The sequence below is a fragment of the Chelonia mydas genome, chromosome 2 (assembly GCF_015237465.2).
Source record: "Chelonia mydas isolate rCheMyd1 chromosome 2, rCheMyd1.pri.v2, whole genome shotgun sequence".
Taxonomy (NCBI): Eukaryota; Metazoa; Chordata; order Testudines; family Cheloniidae; genus Chelonia; species Chelonia mydas.
This window is the reverse complement of record NC_057850.1, coordinates 74,270,587-74,287,362: the sequence shown is the minus strand read 5'-3', so window position 1 is coordinate 74,287,362 and position 16,776 is coordinate 74,270,587. Positions and strand designations below refer to the sequence as shown.

General features: G+C 40.5%; 1 protein-coding gene across 6 annotated transcripts in view; it reads right to left on the bottom strand.

Moving 5' to 3' along the window:
- Positions 1–16,776, bottom strand: part of LOC102938021 (ras-related protein Rab-10) — a 53,512-nt gene that overhangs the window by 9,851 nt on the left and 26,885 nt on the right. For 2 of the 6 annotated variants that reach the window (XM_043539676.1, XM_007058803.4), the window contains exons 4-5: positions 11,483–11,572; positions 1,210–1,311 (exon numbers count right to left, since the gene is read on the bottom strand). In XM_043539676.1, the coding sequence (XP_043395611.1) occupies positions 1,210–1,311; positions 11,483–11,572 (192 nt within the window). Of the gene's footprint in view, positions 1–1,209; positions 1,312–2,725; positions 2,884–3,804; positions 3,956–11,482; positions 11,573–16,776 lie in introns of all 6 variants that reach the window. The other 4 variants (XR_006288562.1, XR_006288563.1, XR_006288561.1 and 1 more) reach the window with 4 other exon arrangements.

Genomic DNA, 16,776 nt, shown 5'->3' with positions numbered 1-16,776 from the left:
CCCAAAGGATAATTATTACCATCTTTAATATCACACAAGAGACTGTCCAACAATTCTTTCCAGCAAAAGGGAAAGGGAACAAGGGATATTGTTAAAATGAAAGCCTTATTTACTACTTTACATTTCAAATACTTTAACAGTTTTTCCTTCTTTTTCTGTATTTTTAATAAATGGTTGAAAGGATTTTTAATGCTGTTTACACCACAGTACTAAGCAGGCTGAGGTCTCTGTATACCAATCCTCAAACCTTTTTGAAACTGTGTAATGTTGGACACTGACTGGGTTATGTTAACACCTTTGAATCTTTGAACCCATATAGTTCACCTGAATTAACAGACCACCACCCTGTATGGCCATTTAATCAAAACTCTGGAACTTTCAACTTTGTCGATAATTTTGTTCATTTATCTTCATTATGACTTCAAGACTATTCTGAACTGAAGACTAGTTTTGTATAACTAATGTTGGTGATGGATGACAATAATAATACATTTAAGAGGAATATCCATTAATATCTAAAGCAATATTCTGCTATCTAAAAATAAATCTCTTGATGGAAAATATTGTCTTAGCTAATTAATAATTCAGTGTATTGTAATTATTGCTCTAGGGAGACTCCATCATGCAGTAGTAAGTACCTTTACATTGCCACACCCTTCAGGCTGAGAGACTGATTCTGACAGCAGCAATCCACTGCTAATTAACTCAGAAATCCTTTAAGTCCTAGCAATTTCAAAAGAGGAGTTCATTTTCCTCTCTATTTAGCAATACCAATGTAAATCATTTGCACATATGTGTTATAAATTGCGGATCAGACATTTGCTAATTGAACATAAAGGGCCAACTCCTTCCACAGCTTCTATACCCCCTGGCCCAAGTCACGGAGTGGCAGTGTAACTCTGTGGCTGCTGTACCTTCCCCTATGGAGAAGTGCCTGTGGCTGGTGAAGCTGCAAAGCTGCACATCCGCCAGCCCCACCTCTTTCCCAACCCACGACTTCCCTACGCCCAAAACTTCTGTGTGCTAGAGTACAAGGCACATCCACAGAGCACAGCTCCATGGTACACAGGTGGCATATATTCCTCTGTAGAGAGGCTCACCAAACTGGTTCTGCTGTGTTAAAGGTCTTCTGCAGCGCTTCCTCTGTCCACAGGATTTGTCCCAAAAAAGTTTTATTGCATTGCCTCCTCCCCCAAAAAAGGAACCTACCTTGTTCATTATTTCTTTGACCAATACTGAAAAGGCATCTTCAATATTTATGTTATCTGTAGCACTGGTTTCAAAAAAAGGTACACCATATTCCCATGCAAGCTGAAAAACAAATAAAGGCAAGGGAATGACATATATTCATATGTACAATACTATTTATAAAAACAAAATATTTGATAAAGCAACTTTTGAATACAAGTAAACTTCGATTGAATTAATAATAAATAATAAAGATACATTCATAAATTTAGTGAACGTGATTTGATAATTGCATATACATCTTCAATTTACTAATTTCAGGAACTCTTAAAACATTCTAATACTTTTTTGGACTTGCAGTGATGCTTTTTCTGACATGTGTCTTCATACACAAATTAAAAGATAAAAGTGTAATGGGCCTCTTCCAATTGTTCATTGATATTGAGAATGGACTGTATACAACAAGTATGTTTAAATGAAACTTTTTAAAATATAGAGAAGGAAGATTTGGATTGAAAAAAGTATAGTTTCAAATCTGGCAAAATCTACAGATATGAAAATGAGGATGTAAAAATGAACCCAGTTCTAGATTATAGAAATAAATGATCAAATATAAACACAGACATTACAGTCTAAATGGTAATACAATACCGAAAAGAGTAACATTGAGGTTAATGGATAATATGTTTATGTCTTGTGCAATTTAAAAAAAAATATTTGTCTGTATTTGCAGCATAGGGATATGGGGCCTCATCTAAATCCCACCGGATCAGACCCACGGAGAGTAAATTGCACAGGGCTGGGTTATATGAAGCACCTGAACTTCGTATATCCGTAATTTTGGGGACCCAGTTAGTGTCTTGCATAATCTCAGTTTTCTCCCTTAAGATTAATTTTTTAATTAATTTTCGTTAAAAAAAATCAATAAAAATACAAAAAGGTAAATGACTTACAGCTTTTATGTTACCAAATATTGCACATTTCACAAGCTATTCAATACAATTTAAAAATTATTCAACTTTGCAACTTGTCAAAGTTACAAGACCAAACAATACACAATCAGACAATATTACACAAGCATAACATGTTAGGCTGGGGTAACAAAAATAATAATAAAAAAAAACACAAATAGGAAAAAGGGAAGCTGGGTATGGAGAAAGTGGCAGGCATTGAGAGGGGAAAAGTAGAGAGGTCAGATGGAATGGAAGTCTGGAATTATTTGAGCTATCTCAACATTCTTTATTCAAATGTATCAAGAAATGGGGTCCAAATTTCTTCAAATTCATATAACTGCTCTCTACATCGAAAACCTATTCTTTCTTTTGCTGCTAACTCAGACAGGTCTGAATACCACTGCTCTATTCTGGGCATAACCCTACTCCTCCATTTTTTAAAATTCATGCACTTGGTAATCACTGTGGCCCTCAAGAACCAAAGTCTTTGTGGTGGAGTTAAATCCAGGTACATAACCTAGGAAATAGTTTTCAGCTCAGGTTTGATTGCTGAGGCCAAGCCCTATTCTCACTCATGTGCATACCTTTTTCCATAGCTGCCTGACTGATGGACAGTACCATAGCATATGCATCAGGGTTCCTCCTTCTTTATTACAGCACCAACGAACATCGAAGGACAAAGCACAACTTCTGTGACTCCCAAAACATTCTGAATAGACTCTTTTGCTGTATCAGGCATGGCCTGAAATCCAGAGAAGCATTTTTAAGATTCCGTAATATGCGCTGCCAGTGGTGGTCTTTTAAGTGCTGTGATATATCCCCTACTCATGCTTTCACAAAGAACTCCAGAACAATGGAGTTCCTTTTTGTTAGTAAAGCATACATAATGGACATGGGACTGGGAAGTTTACGAAGAATTTCGAAGCTCCCCAGTAGCTCTGGGGACTCTGGCAGTCACAGGGTGTCTGGATCAAATTGGTATGTTAACAATGTTTTACCTGTAAGTACTGCCACTCTGCTAAGATATTGTTACGTTAGTGTTAGAAAAGAGACAAAGTCCTCATCCTTGACTAATGGGAAAATCTATATGATGCCCTAGCTCAGCCAGTTCTTCCAAATTACATGTTTTTTATCCAATTTGCAAGTCTCTGTTACCCCAGATAGGTGTTTTTGCATGATGGTGAGGCTGAAATTGGTACCTCTTCATTAGGATATCACAGATCCTTCACACAGCCATCACTATAGGCACCTTATTTTTCTCCACTGGAAAAAAAGAGGAACCAAGCAGACCAGCAGGAGGAGCTAGATGCATTAATATCTATTCAATTTCCACTCATGTGGGCATAAGGGTGTTAGCATGCTGGAACCAATTTGATAACTGTGATGTGATAAAAATATAATATTAATTTTGTGGGTCTGGGAGTCCAACACCCCCACTTGGCTTAGGGAGCTGGAGTTTTTCAAGTGACTGTAGCTTTCTTTTTTAAAAACAAGTTATTAGCATTTTCCATCAGGGAGCAACCCTTCAACACATAAACCAGTTACAGAACTATAGTTTTTCTTTAAAATCATCAACTATTTACAATCCTCTTCTATAACCATACTCCTAAGTTTTAGGATACAAGTGCTAGGGTCCCTGCAGGCTTCCATCCATTCCCATCACCTGCAGCAAAGCCAGTGCCTACTTCAAGTTGCCAGGGCAGCCTCTCCCCAAAGGGAGGTGTAGCTCATAGAAGAAGAGCTGCAGACAGTTGGTCCATGGAGGGCAGAAAAAGAGAGAATCTAAGTTCCTTCCACCTCAACAGCAGGAAGTCCTTTAGGGAGAGAAGAAATAAAATGTAATAAAGAGGAAAGGGTTCTAGGTCGTCAAACTAGAAGCAAAAACCCCACTTGGAGGTAGGAAAAGGATGAAACAATGAAGGGGAGAGGGAGAAAGGAACCATTATGGGGAAGAGTTTCAGAGGGATGAGACAAAGATGTGAAGAACCATGGTGAGACAACAGAATACAAAAAGATACAAGAAGGGGAGTAAAGGGACAGAGAGACATTTTAACATTGGAGAGAGAAAGATGGTGGAGTGTCACAGTGTAGCAGCCCCTGCTGGCCAAGCATGGTGCTACAGGCACTTCCAGCCTCAGTTTCCAAACCCTGAAATGAGTGTCCTCAGCTCTCTGCACACCAGTCAATCCTGAGATGTGGCTCAGCCCTCCAGTCAAGTCACAATCACCTTTAAACCCTTCTAGGAAAGTAAAACTAAAAAGTCCCAACAAACAAAAATGTCCTTCTGTCCTTCAGGGGCTTCTCCTCAGCCCATCCTATGGGCCCTGTTCCCAGCCCTTGGGCTTTCTGGCTCTGGTATGGAGCACACAGTCCCCAGGCTAGCTCCCCTGGAGTAATATGCTTAGCCCATGCTGGACTCTATTTCTTGCATCCTTCCTTGCTCTCGTACAGACCACTTTGTTCCCCTGGAATACTCAGCCTCCTGCAGACCCTGGCTCAGGGACTTCCACAGGAATCTGCCCCCTCCCCGTGGCTCCACGCCCCAAACATCTCTCTCAGTCTTCTTATGAGGCCTGGGTGTCTGTTAAACTATTACCTAACCCACAGGTTCCACCCTCTCAGGCTGGGAAGTATCTAATTAATTATGCTTAGGGTGGGGCTGGCCCCACTCCTCTTCAAGGGGCCAGTTACCTTGTGGCAGTGAGTAATAGAGAATGGGACAAGTAGGAATGAAATAAGACGAAATAAGAGGAAAGGAGATGCTCCTTTCCATGGAGAGAAAAGGAACAGTAATATGAGACTACATAGCAAACATTTATGTGGAAAAAGGGGTATGAAGATAGATGGAATGAGTTGGAGATGTGAGAAAAGAAAAAAAAAAAGGGTTAAAAAAATGAAAGAAGGAAAAGGCAGTGCAGTTTTTAGGTTACTGAATTTATTTATGCTCCTTCGTTCCAGTGGGTTTCCCGGACACATGTCCTCTATCACTGTTAGTGTGGGGAAAAGACAGAATTCACAGCTATTTTGAGGACCTAGACTTGCTGGTTTATACAATTGGAAATTTGGAGAAGACGACAAAGGGCTGGATCATTTCCTTCCACTGTAGGGAGCCAATGGGGGATTGGACTGGAATCTCTGCAAGGACAGTGCAGTGGAAGAGTCTATCCCCTCTCCCCTCCGGGCAGTAGAGGGGGGTCCATGTGCAGACTTCCCTTCTATGCATGGAACTTAGGGACAGGATCCCACTCTCAGAGAACAATGAAGTTTACAGGGTACACAAAATCCTGTGAGGCTCAGAGTATACCTACACTGCAATTAAAAACCTGTGGCTGACCCGTGCCAGCTGACTTGGGCTCTTGGGGCTCAGGCTAAGGGGCTGTTTTACTGTGGTGTAGACGTTCGGGCTCGAACTGGACACTGGGCTCTAGGATCCTGTGAAGTGGGAGGGTCCCAGAGTGTGGGCTGGGTCCCAGAGTGTGGGCTGCAGCCTGAGCCCGAACGTCTACACCACAATTAACCAGCCGCTAAGCCCAAGCCCCTTAGCCCAAATCAGCTGGCACTGGCCAGCTACAGGTGTCTAATTGCAGTGTAGACATACCTTTAGTGGCTCCCAGATCTCAAGCTCATTTGGAAGCATCTCCGTTGGAAAAAAAAATGTCAACTGTCAAAAGCAATTATGTATGCTTTTCAACCAATTCTAGTTACAACTCAGATTCCATTTCTTTTAAAAAATAAACAAAATAAATTATGTTTTGGGGTGCAGGAAGCAAAAATGCTAATCTGCTCACCCTTCCCCAAAATTCAAAAGTCAGGCTTGAAAATACCAGAAGATACAGTTTTCTGGCATTAGGCAAAATTGCTGTGTTTTGTGCTTGGACTGGTGTAAAAAGTTGTGGTCAATGTATTATAAAGATATTGAAGACAATAAAAAAACAACAATTTAGAGCAGTGGTTCTCAAGCTTTCCAGACTACTGTACACCTTTCAAGAGTCTGATCTGTCTTGCGTATCTCAAGTTTCATCTCACTTAAAAATGACTTGCTTACAAAATCAGACATAAAAATACAGACATGTCAAAGCACACTATTTCTGAAAAATTGCTTACTTTCTCATTTTTACCATATAATTATAAAATAAATCAATTGGAATGTAAATATTGTACTTACATTTCAGTGTGATACTTGAGCCTGTTTTTCACTTGTGAATCTTGTCATTCAGTGGCTGCTGGCCAGGCACCCAGTTCTGAAGTCAGCACCGCCACCAGCACCCGTGCAGAAGTGAGGGTGGCATCGTATAGTATTTCCACCCATATTCTGCGCTGCAGCTGCTGGTGGCGCTGTCGTCTTCAGTTGATGAGTGGCGGCTGCTGGCTGGGGAGTTCATATTGTTTATGGAGCAGAAGGACTATTTTTTAAATTCTGCTCCCATCCCACAATACCCACTCGCACTCGCTCCCACATGGTTTGCTAAATTTTTATTCTGCTCCTGTTATTATGGCAGTGGGTTCTGCAGGATCGCCATCCCCCTGCAGGGCTCTAGAGCCTGTTGTAAAGCTAGGCAAATCTGTAGATGAGCTGATGTTCCTCCTGGGAACCTCTACATTCCCCTGGTTGGGAACCACTGATTTATGGGAAAGATTTTATTTACTCTTGAGAAAGAGAGATAATGTTACTAGTTTTGCTTTTTAAAAAGGTAAAATTTCTGTCAAAATGAATGACCACAAAAAAAGAAACTTACTTATAATATAAACTACTTAGTGGTTTGAGCATTGGTCTGCTAAACCCAGGGTTGTGAGTTCAATCCTTGAGGGAGCCATTTAGGGATCTGTGGCAAAAATTGGGGATTGGTCCTGCTTTGAGCAGCGGGTTGGACTAGATGACCTCCTGAGATCCCTTCCAATCCTGATATTCTATGATTCTATGATACTGTCAAGATTAAGTTGTATGACATAATGTCATCTTTGGAGCAGTAGAAGTGAGAGAATTACAAAACCACATGGTTTTATAAGAAATTATCTGAATGAAATTGTGTTGTTCTACTATAAAATGGGATAATGTGTCCAGAATTTTGAGGTACCTTCCGGAAGAGCCAACATACAGGAGAATCTTGCAGGATCCATAGATCCTCCCTGCGGGATTCTGCAAAGGAATAATTCTTGTGGCTTGCAGTTCTGAGTGTAGTATGAAATAGATTAATCTGAATCACTCATTGGCAGAGTTGGTATTCTAAGATTTTCTTTTCGTTAATATACACATTTTAAAATTGGAGTGAGTGGACAGTGTTAGCTATTTCCTTGCTTATGGAACTCAGGATTCTCTAGAGCTTTGAAATCACATTAGAAAAAGAAACACTTAGTATAACCAAAGAGTGCTTCAAAACACAGGAGAAATCTAGGGAGTAGACTGGCTGGTGAAGAGGTAATGATTTGTTTAAAAAAAAAAATTTGTTGAAAGAAATATATTGTTGCATGGTTAAGCATTCAGAAGTCAGAAAATACCATATTTAACAGCCTGTGAAACCTTAACACTGCCCCCTTGTGCATATGCATTATAATAGACTCCAGTTACATGATCATTTTGTTTAAAAATGATATGTGAATACACACACAGAACATCTTGTACTACTCGGTAGAGGTTAGACAAAGTCCATGAAAATCTTCAAATTCAAGGTGTATAATTAATGAGGGAACTGTGCACTTTAAAAGATACAGCTTACAATATTGTTCACAGGGTGACATTATTATTTATTATTATTACTTTAGAATTTCATAATCTGAAAAAATTGGTTAAATGTGAACAAAACATCCTGTCTCATATAAGGTGCTCAACCTGCCTGATAGAGTGTCCACCTTATGAATGAGATAAAGGCTGATTACAAACCCTATGCATGCATACAATTTTCAACAGCAAAAGCCAGTGTATGCTGAGAGTTATAGCCACAATGTCAGGATGTGCCTCCCTGATCTCCCAGTTATGGGAGAAGAGTAATTTGCTATGGCTCTTTAAAAGGTACAGCATACTTCTCCCTATATGCCCTCCCCACCCCCCCCTCAGCTCCACTATTCTCACTCCCTTTCTAGCAAGTTGCACCCAGAGGTTATAAGATAAATGATTATTCAATCTTAACTACACCCAAGGACTTGTGTACTTTGAAGCATAGTCCCTTGGTTTCTGAGGCACACTAGTACATCAATATGGAAATTTTGAGGCAGCTCCATTTAAATTAAAAAAATACATATTTTATTTATCTAAATGTGAAAGCAAATAAAGCAAACAGTACAGTAGTCCTGTACTATTAATTTTGATATTCAATACATTGTACACAGTTCTGACATTTTCAGTTTTCCATGTGCTTCCAGATTTGTATGTTGGCACACTTCAGAAATGGTTAGGGAGATGCTGCAGGTATTGGCAACTGGGGCTTTGGGCATCTAAGAACAAAACTAGTTAAAAAAATGCTATTTATATTTCATGACAATTTTTTTAAAAACCCTCAAAATGTTTATGGTTAAAATTTTTCTCAGAATCTGTTCAGTTTTTTGATGAAAGAAAACATTGTTGGTTTTTCTCCCCACTAGAAAAGTAAGATGAAAGTAAAAAATGGAAGAAAAAAAAAAAAGGAGAAAAATAAAATGCCCCCCATTCTCATTTTTTGAAAACCCAAAATGTTCTGTTTTTTTTCATTAAAAAAAAGCCTCAGAAATTCAACAAAACAAAAATTTTCTATGAAAATTCTCATTTTGGTCAAAAGGACATATTTTTGTGCATCAGCTCTACCTAAGAAGGCATGGAAGGTGATCTGGTAATGTGGGACAAGTACTTTACTTGGATGTGTCTGAGAAAATGTTCAGCAGCAAAAGGGTTAACAATGCTGAAATTCAAAACTCTCTGGCCATATCCTCAGCTAACATAAATCTGCGCAGGTCCATGGACTTCAGTGGAGCTTTGTCATGTTACACTACCTGAGGATCTGGCACACCTTCTTTATAATTAATTGTTAAAATCGATGGATATGAATGGAACAGCTAGTACATCTCTTAGGGTTATTGCTGCAGGCTGTCCGCACAGTCAGGAAGACAACATTTCCATTCACATTTTCACAAAGATGAGGACTAGAAATAACTTTAAAAACTGCAGAAAACCTAGATTTGGAAGCAAAATTCAACATGCAGCAAATTCCATAGCCACAGAATAAACATATTGCTAATTATAGCTGGAGTGCTATTTATTTATAAATTAGAACCTTCCTCAGTCCAACTTGCAAAAGTGCAAAGAGCAATGGAATCCAAAATATAAGATAAAACCACAACAATAAAAAGAGAATTCAGTCCCACTGTGAAGGATGCCAAAGATAAGCAACGGTGAACAGATGGAAGAAGAGAGATGCAACAGCATGAGTCCTCAATGGAAAAGACCCTGAATCTTGCTCTCTCAAGATAGTGGGCCACAAACTTGATTGCTTATGTAGGCAGCGCTGTATACTCAATGAGAGAGAGCAGCATATTACGTGGCTGCCTGTGATATATGTAAACAGCAGCAGGGGGTACCAGAGAGATTCCTTGGCCTACAGCTAGGGCCCTACCAAATTCATGGTCCATTTTGGTCAATGTCACAGTCATAGGATTTTTAAAATTGTAAATTTCATGATTTCAGCTATTTAAATCTGAAATTTCACAGTGTTGTAATTGTAGGGGTCCTGACCCAAAAACGAGTTGTGTGTGTGTGTGTGGGGGGTTTGCAAGGTTATTGTGTGTGTGTCGGGGGGGGGCTGCAGTACCGCTACCCTTACTTCTGCTGGTGGTGGTGCTGCCCTCAGGGCTGGGCAACTTGAGAGCAGAATCTGCTGTCCGGGAGCCAAGCTCTGAAGGCAGAGCCACTGCCAGCAGCAGTGCACAAGAAAGAATGAGATGGTATAGTATTGCCACACTTCCTTCTACACTGCTGCCTGCAGAGCTGGGCTCTGAGTCAGCAGCCGCCACTCTCTGGCAGCCCAGCTCTGAGAGCAGCAGCACAGAAATAAGGGTGGCATGGTATGGTATTGCCACCCTTACTTCTGCGCTGCTGCTGGCAGGGCGCCGCCTTTAGAGCTGGGTGCCCGGCCACCAACTGCCACTCTTCAGCCACCCAGCTCTGAAGGCAGTGCAGAAGTAAGGGTGGCAATGCCGTGGCCCCCCTAAATTAATCTTGCAACCCCCTGCAACTCCCTTTTAGGTCAAGACCCCCAATTTGAGAAACGCTGGTCTCCCCCATGAAATCTGTATAGTATAGCGTAAAAGCACACAAAAGACCAGATTTCATGGTGGCAGACCAGATTTCATGGTCCGTGACATGTTTTTCATGGCTGCGAATTTGGTAGGGCTCTACCTATAGCAGTGGCTCTCAGTCTGTTCAGACTACTGTATCCCTTTTCGGGGCTATACAAGAGAAATCAGACTCCTAAGTTTCATCTCACTTAAAATCTACTTGCTTACAAAATCAAACAGAAAAATACAGTAAGTGTCACAAGCACACTGTTACTGAAAAAGTTTGCTTACTTTCTCATTTTTACCATACAATTATAAAATAAATCAATTGGAATACAAATATTGTACTTACATTTCAGTGTATAGTATATAGAACAGTATAAACAAGTCATTGTCTGTATGAAATTTTAGTTTTCTACTGACTTTGCTAGTGCTTTTTATGTAGCCTGTTGTAAAACTAGGCATATGTGGATGAGTTCATGTACCCCGGAAGACCTCTGTTTACCCAAATTGGCAGTTGCTGGGCCTGTGTATACCAAGTGATATTGCTAAGGAAGTGATATTTTTAGAAGAATTCCATGGACTCAAAGGGGTACAACAGAGTAACACAACTCCAGACTTTCTGTTGCTGATGGTCTTGTGAACAAGGCAATGAAAATCATGCCTTGAAGTCAGCAATGTAAGAGTCATAGATACTGTTATGGAAGATTACGGATATGTCATGTTTTAGAAAAATGTTGAGAAATAAAATAAGCATTGTATTTTAACATCCCACTTAAAAACAATAACCTGAAAATGCAGACTCCAAAATATTTTTAAAGTCTAACTCTGAAATAAAAGAGTTTTCAGGTGTTATGCTAGAAAGCATGCAATAAAAATGTTTTAAAGTTAAACTTTTATAATAATCAGTGTTCTAAAGACAGCAACTAGTAAAGTTATTTACCATATTCTGCTCTTATATTAAACAAGTATTCTTTTGCAGCAATTCATAACAAAATATTTGGAACTCAGGAACATTTTAGTTTTTAAGGTCAGAGTTCACATTCAAATGCCAAAATACTCTGCAGGGCTAGGAGAAAACACCAGTAATCAATGCCTACCTTTTCCCCGCTATGCTTTGGAATTACACGTTCTGTCTCCTTATCACACTTGTTACCCAACAGCACTATATCCACCTCGTCATCTGCTTTCTAATGACAAAAGAAGAGAAACAATATTAACATGTATCATGAAGTTTAAAAAACAAAATGCACACCGCTTTTTTTATTTTAACCATCAGCATTTTATTTCTTTGAAATAAAGGACTAATCTTTGCCCTGGCCTTTTCAAGGATAAGTAGAGATACTACTTAGAGAGCTAAAGGGAACCCCCGCTGACTAGGACAGGACATCATAATGAAGAGTAATGCACAGTGGCAGAATGTGAGCATGTGATGGAGTAGAATGTAATTTGCTGATCCTTTGAAAAGATACAAGGTATATAGCCTCCATCTATTGATGAATGCTTGATGCTGATGATTTGGGGAGACAGGAAATGCCCCAACTCCCAGACCAAGCCCCCCTAGAGCAATGTGATGCATGGGCTGGCATATTAATTAGGTCTACCTTCTAGCACTCACGAGTACTATGGAAAGAGCTGTCATATTGCCTGAACACAGGGGGTGACACAAGAGGCACCTGGTACCCTCTCTCCCTTTCATTCTTGTATGTCAGATGGTAGCACTGCACCCAAAATGTCCAACCGCACCATGATAAAAGTCAGATTATTCCAAAACCTTCTAAGAAAAGCAACTATAGCCTCATCCTACTCTTACTGAGGTAAATAGCAAAACCTCATCAACCTCAAAGGAGCAAGATCAAGCCTACTATCCTTTGTCTACAGTCAGTTTTCCTGATAATACAGCAAAGTTACATACTTTGATGCCTTATATTATCATTATTTTAGGCCAGGCCATCATAACTGTGCATGTCTGATATGGTGAAAAGGGAAGCGAGAAGTTCAGCAACAGAACTGAAACTTGCCAACTGTCACGTGTTCTGAAATAAGTAATATTTCCAGACATTTAAAACTACTTTTTGTAACCTGAATGAAGAGAACTGATGGCTTCAGTCCAGCTCCTAGTGCACTGGCATCCACATTACAAAACACCACCATCACAACTGCAACTGTGTAAAATGCTTGTCCGTATCAAAACAGGCCAGGGAATGAACGGGCATAGAGAATGAGTTGCCCTTCCATCTCTAGAGGCCCAAGTAGGTCAAAGTTAGGGAAGTTTGCTTTGCTACAGCCAATACGATTAACATATATAGATAAACAGAAACACTTCAGTCTATTGTAGACCCATCCCTCCTGAGATCTTCGACAAACTGTAAGGGCTAGTCTACACTACAATCGCTACAGCAGCACAGCTGTACCAATGTAGCTGCCCTGCTAGTGCGGACGCTCTATGCTGATGGGGGAGAGCTCTCCCATCGGCATAATTACGCCACCTCCCTGAGCTCTCCTGCCGACACAGCACTGTCCACAATGGTGCCTAGGGCGGTGTAACTTACATTGCTCAGAGGGGTAGCTTTTTCACACCTCTGTGTGACTTAAGTTATACCAAAGTGAGCGCTAGTGTGTACAAGTCCTAAAAGGCATATACAGCCAACCCCTTCCTCCAAAACACACACACCTTCAGAGAAATGCAAAAAAGAATCTTTATTCATTAAAAGATCATAGAATCATTACTTTTAGTCTACTTGCACTTTTTACAACTAAGTTGCCTCATTTGAAAAGTATGGTATGAGGCACCATTATTTATTATTAGGGTACACCATTTCATTTTTTTAATCCACTCTCATTTTAGAGTCAGCTAATCTCATTTCATAACTGCAGATGATGTTCAAGATAATGTTGTATTAAAATGAAGTAAGATCATCATAAGAGTACAAAGTACAGATCTAAAATAATGAATCAAGCTAATCTGGATTAATAGACCAAAATGCTGGCTGTCTCAGAATGCACTGGAGCTTTACTCATTAAGGTCAATGGTTCTCCTACATAAAATTACATACATCAGTCCCTAAAATAGGATATAGTAAATAGACAATTTAAACACATCACATAATCAATTTATTTTATTTGAGAGACTTTATGTATCTAAAAATTTTTAATGACATTTGACTTTACTTTGAAGTAAAAGGGCAAAAGGAGATGTTAATACTTTTTGTGTAAAAATATGGTATTCATGATTGAAATGAATTAATTTCCGTACATACAAAAAGTATAACTAGTCTTGCCATAGAAATGTTCTTTCTAACTAAAAAGGCTTAAGACAATGGCTCTTTCAGAAATCTATTATTTCCATGCTAATTTAATAATAAGTTTACATTTTTATAGCATCTTTCTACCAAGGATCTCAAAATGCTTTGCAAATATCATAGCTCTTTTTTGAAGTCTGAAAAGGCTGATAGGGAAAATACATAATAAATGTTAAGCTGAATTTCTACCTTCATTTTTTTTTAAAGTTGGTTATGTAGATGATAGTTTTGGAAATGAATATTACTACGAATTGCTAAGGCTGAAATCTGACTTGTAGCCAGATCCTTAGCTAGTGAAAATCAGCATCAGTGGTGCTATGCTGATTTATACCTGCACAGAATATGGCCCTCTGATTTTTCCTAAAATTCAGGATATTCATGGCCTTTCCGACAGTTACCCAGGAATACCCCTTTGAACTGAAAAACCCATAGCCAGAAGTACCTAATTTTTGGGAGATGGGGGGCGGGGGGGGCGGGAAGAATGGACCCCTAACTAATTAGCAGCTGTGAATGTGCTACTGCCAAAGCGGCCACTGATGAAGCTACTGCAGCCACAAGTAGGGCTGAGCAAGAAGTGTTTTTTGCAGTCTGAATTTTTTTTTTTTTTTGAAATTTTGAAAACGTTTCCCATCCCAAATCAAGACCATGAAAATGTTAATGAACCAACAAACAAACAAAAAATTCAGTTTGGGTCAATCGAAAGAAATGGTTACTCACCCTGTGCAATAACCATGGTACTTCAAGATGTGTGTCCCACAAGTGCTCCACTCTAGGTGAGCTAGAGCTCTCCTGTGACTTTGAATGGAGATTTCTTACAGCAGTGTCTGTTTGGCCCGTGCATGTGTGTTAGTCAGTTTCCTGCCCTGTGCCATTGTTATATAGCACAGCGTGGGCGAACCGCCCTCAGTTCCTTCCCTACCACAAAGCTCTATGGCAAAGAACTCCAAAGCAGAGGGGAAGGAGCTCAGATAATGAAGCACCCACAGTGACACACATCTTGAAGAACCACAGTTACTGCGCAGGGTGAGTAACCGTTTCTTTGTCAAGTAGTGTCCCTATGGGTGTCCCACTCTACGTGACTACCAAGCAGAACCCTTTAAGGCAGAGGGGGCTTCGGAGTCGAGTCCTGTACAGAGGAAAGTACAGCTGAGCCAAAGACAGTATTAGAGGTGGAGTCATGAATTATCACATAGTGTTCGGTGAACGAACGTACAGATGCCCATGTAGCGGCTTTATAGATTTTGATAATCAGAATGTTCTTGAGGAAGGTCGTAAAAGACGCAATGGATGTTGTAGAATCAGTGCGTATATCCGAAAGTGGCTGAATATTGCAAGACTGGTGACAAGAGTTAATGCAGCCTGATAACCACTTAGAAAGCCTATGGCTAGAAACCGATGACCCTTTTGACCTCTCTGCTAGTGCGACAAATAACTTGTGGATCTTTCTGAAGGGCTTTGTTCTGTCTACTAGATAGAAGGCCAGGACATCCTGGGTGTGCAGCAGTGCCTCCTGGCAATATGGATGCGGTTTGGGGTGGAAGATAGGCAGGTGAATGGGCTGACTGAGATGGAACTCGGAAGAAACCTTAGCTAAGAATTTGGGGTGGGGCCACAGTATGACTTTGTCTTTAAAGTACACCCGTGAAGGGGGAGTATGCCATCAGGGCCACTATTTCTCCAACCCGTAGTGCTGACGTGATGGCTAACAGGAATGCCATGTTCACTAACAAATACAGCAGTAAGCAGATTGCCCTTCAAACCTCTGGCTATCTTGTGAGGCATTTAAGGACCAGGTTGAGGTCCCATACTGAAGTAGGCTGGACCGGTGGATAGAGCCCTCTGAGAAATCTCGTTGTGGTCAGGTGGGCAAAGACGGAGTAACTTGGAAAGCCATGACAGCTGCCAGGTGGACCCCTTAGGAAGCTCACTGATAGACCCAAGATTTTCAGAGTTAGGGTGTATTCCAGTATATCCAGAAGTGATATGGTCATTGGTGGAATCTGTCGGCAGTCACGCCAGCTGGCAAACTGTGTCCATTTTTGAGACTGCACGTACCAAATAGATTGTTTCTTGTTGTGTAATAGTTCTCCTTTTACATCTCCTGAGCAGGTTGTCTCTAATCGTGAGAACCATCAACCAACCATACTTTGAGATGAAGCACCGTGAGTTTGGGATGAAAAATCTTCCCACCCTCCTGGTAGAGAAGATGGAGCACTGCATGAAGAGTTATTGGACAGCAAACAGCCAGCTGTAACAGGTAATGAAACCATGTTTGTTTGGGCCAGGGCCAGAACTATTAGGATGACTCTGGCTCTGTCTTCCTTTATTTTGAGCATAACTTTGGCTAGGGACTAGTGATTCAATCTACCCCTCAAGCAGGAGTGGTTGCATTTCTTGTTTGACTCTATGGTGAACAAGTCTACCTGAGGGGACCTCATTGACTAAATATGTGGAGGTCTACTTCCCAACTGTGGTCTTTGGAGAAGTGTCTGCTGAGTGCATCTGCAGGATGCTCTGAACCCCCGGGACATAGACTGCTGTGTTGGCGATCTGGTTGCATGTGCACCAATTCCAAAGCCTGATAGCCTTGGTGCAAAGGGAGGGAGATCCTGTTCCTCCTTGGTAATTGATGTAAAACATGAATGACATATTGTCTGTCATAATCTTTGTGTGTTTACCCCTGATTAGCGGTAGAAATTGGAGACAGGCATATCTGACCACTCTGAGTTCCAAGAGGTTGATGTCTAGCATCCAGGAGGTTGTTGTTCACTTGCCCTGGATCATGTAAGTGTCTAGATGCGCTCCCCAGCCTAGCAGAGAGGTGTCCATCATTATAATGACTGTTGGGGGAAATAAGACTCTTGTGCATACATTGTGAAAGTCTTTCCACCAGTTGAGGGATTGTTTTACAGAGGTAGGAATGGAAAGAAGCATAGTTAAATTGTGTCTGGTTGGTGAACAGACAATTCTGAGCCACCCTTTAAGGTAGCACATTCGAAGTCTGGCATATTGTGTAATGAAGGTGGTGGCTATCATGTGTCGCAGTAATTGAACACAGTTCTTGACTGTGATTTGGGGGATGAGTTGAATTG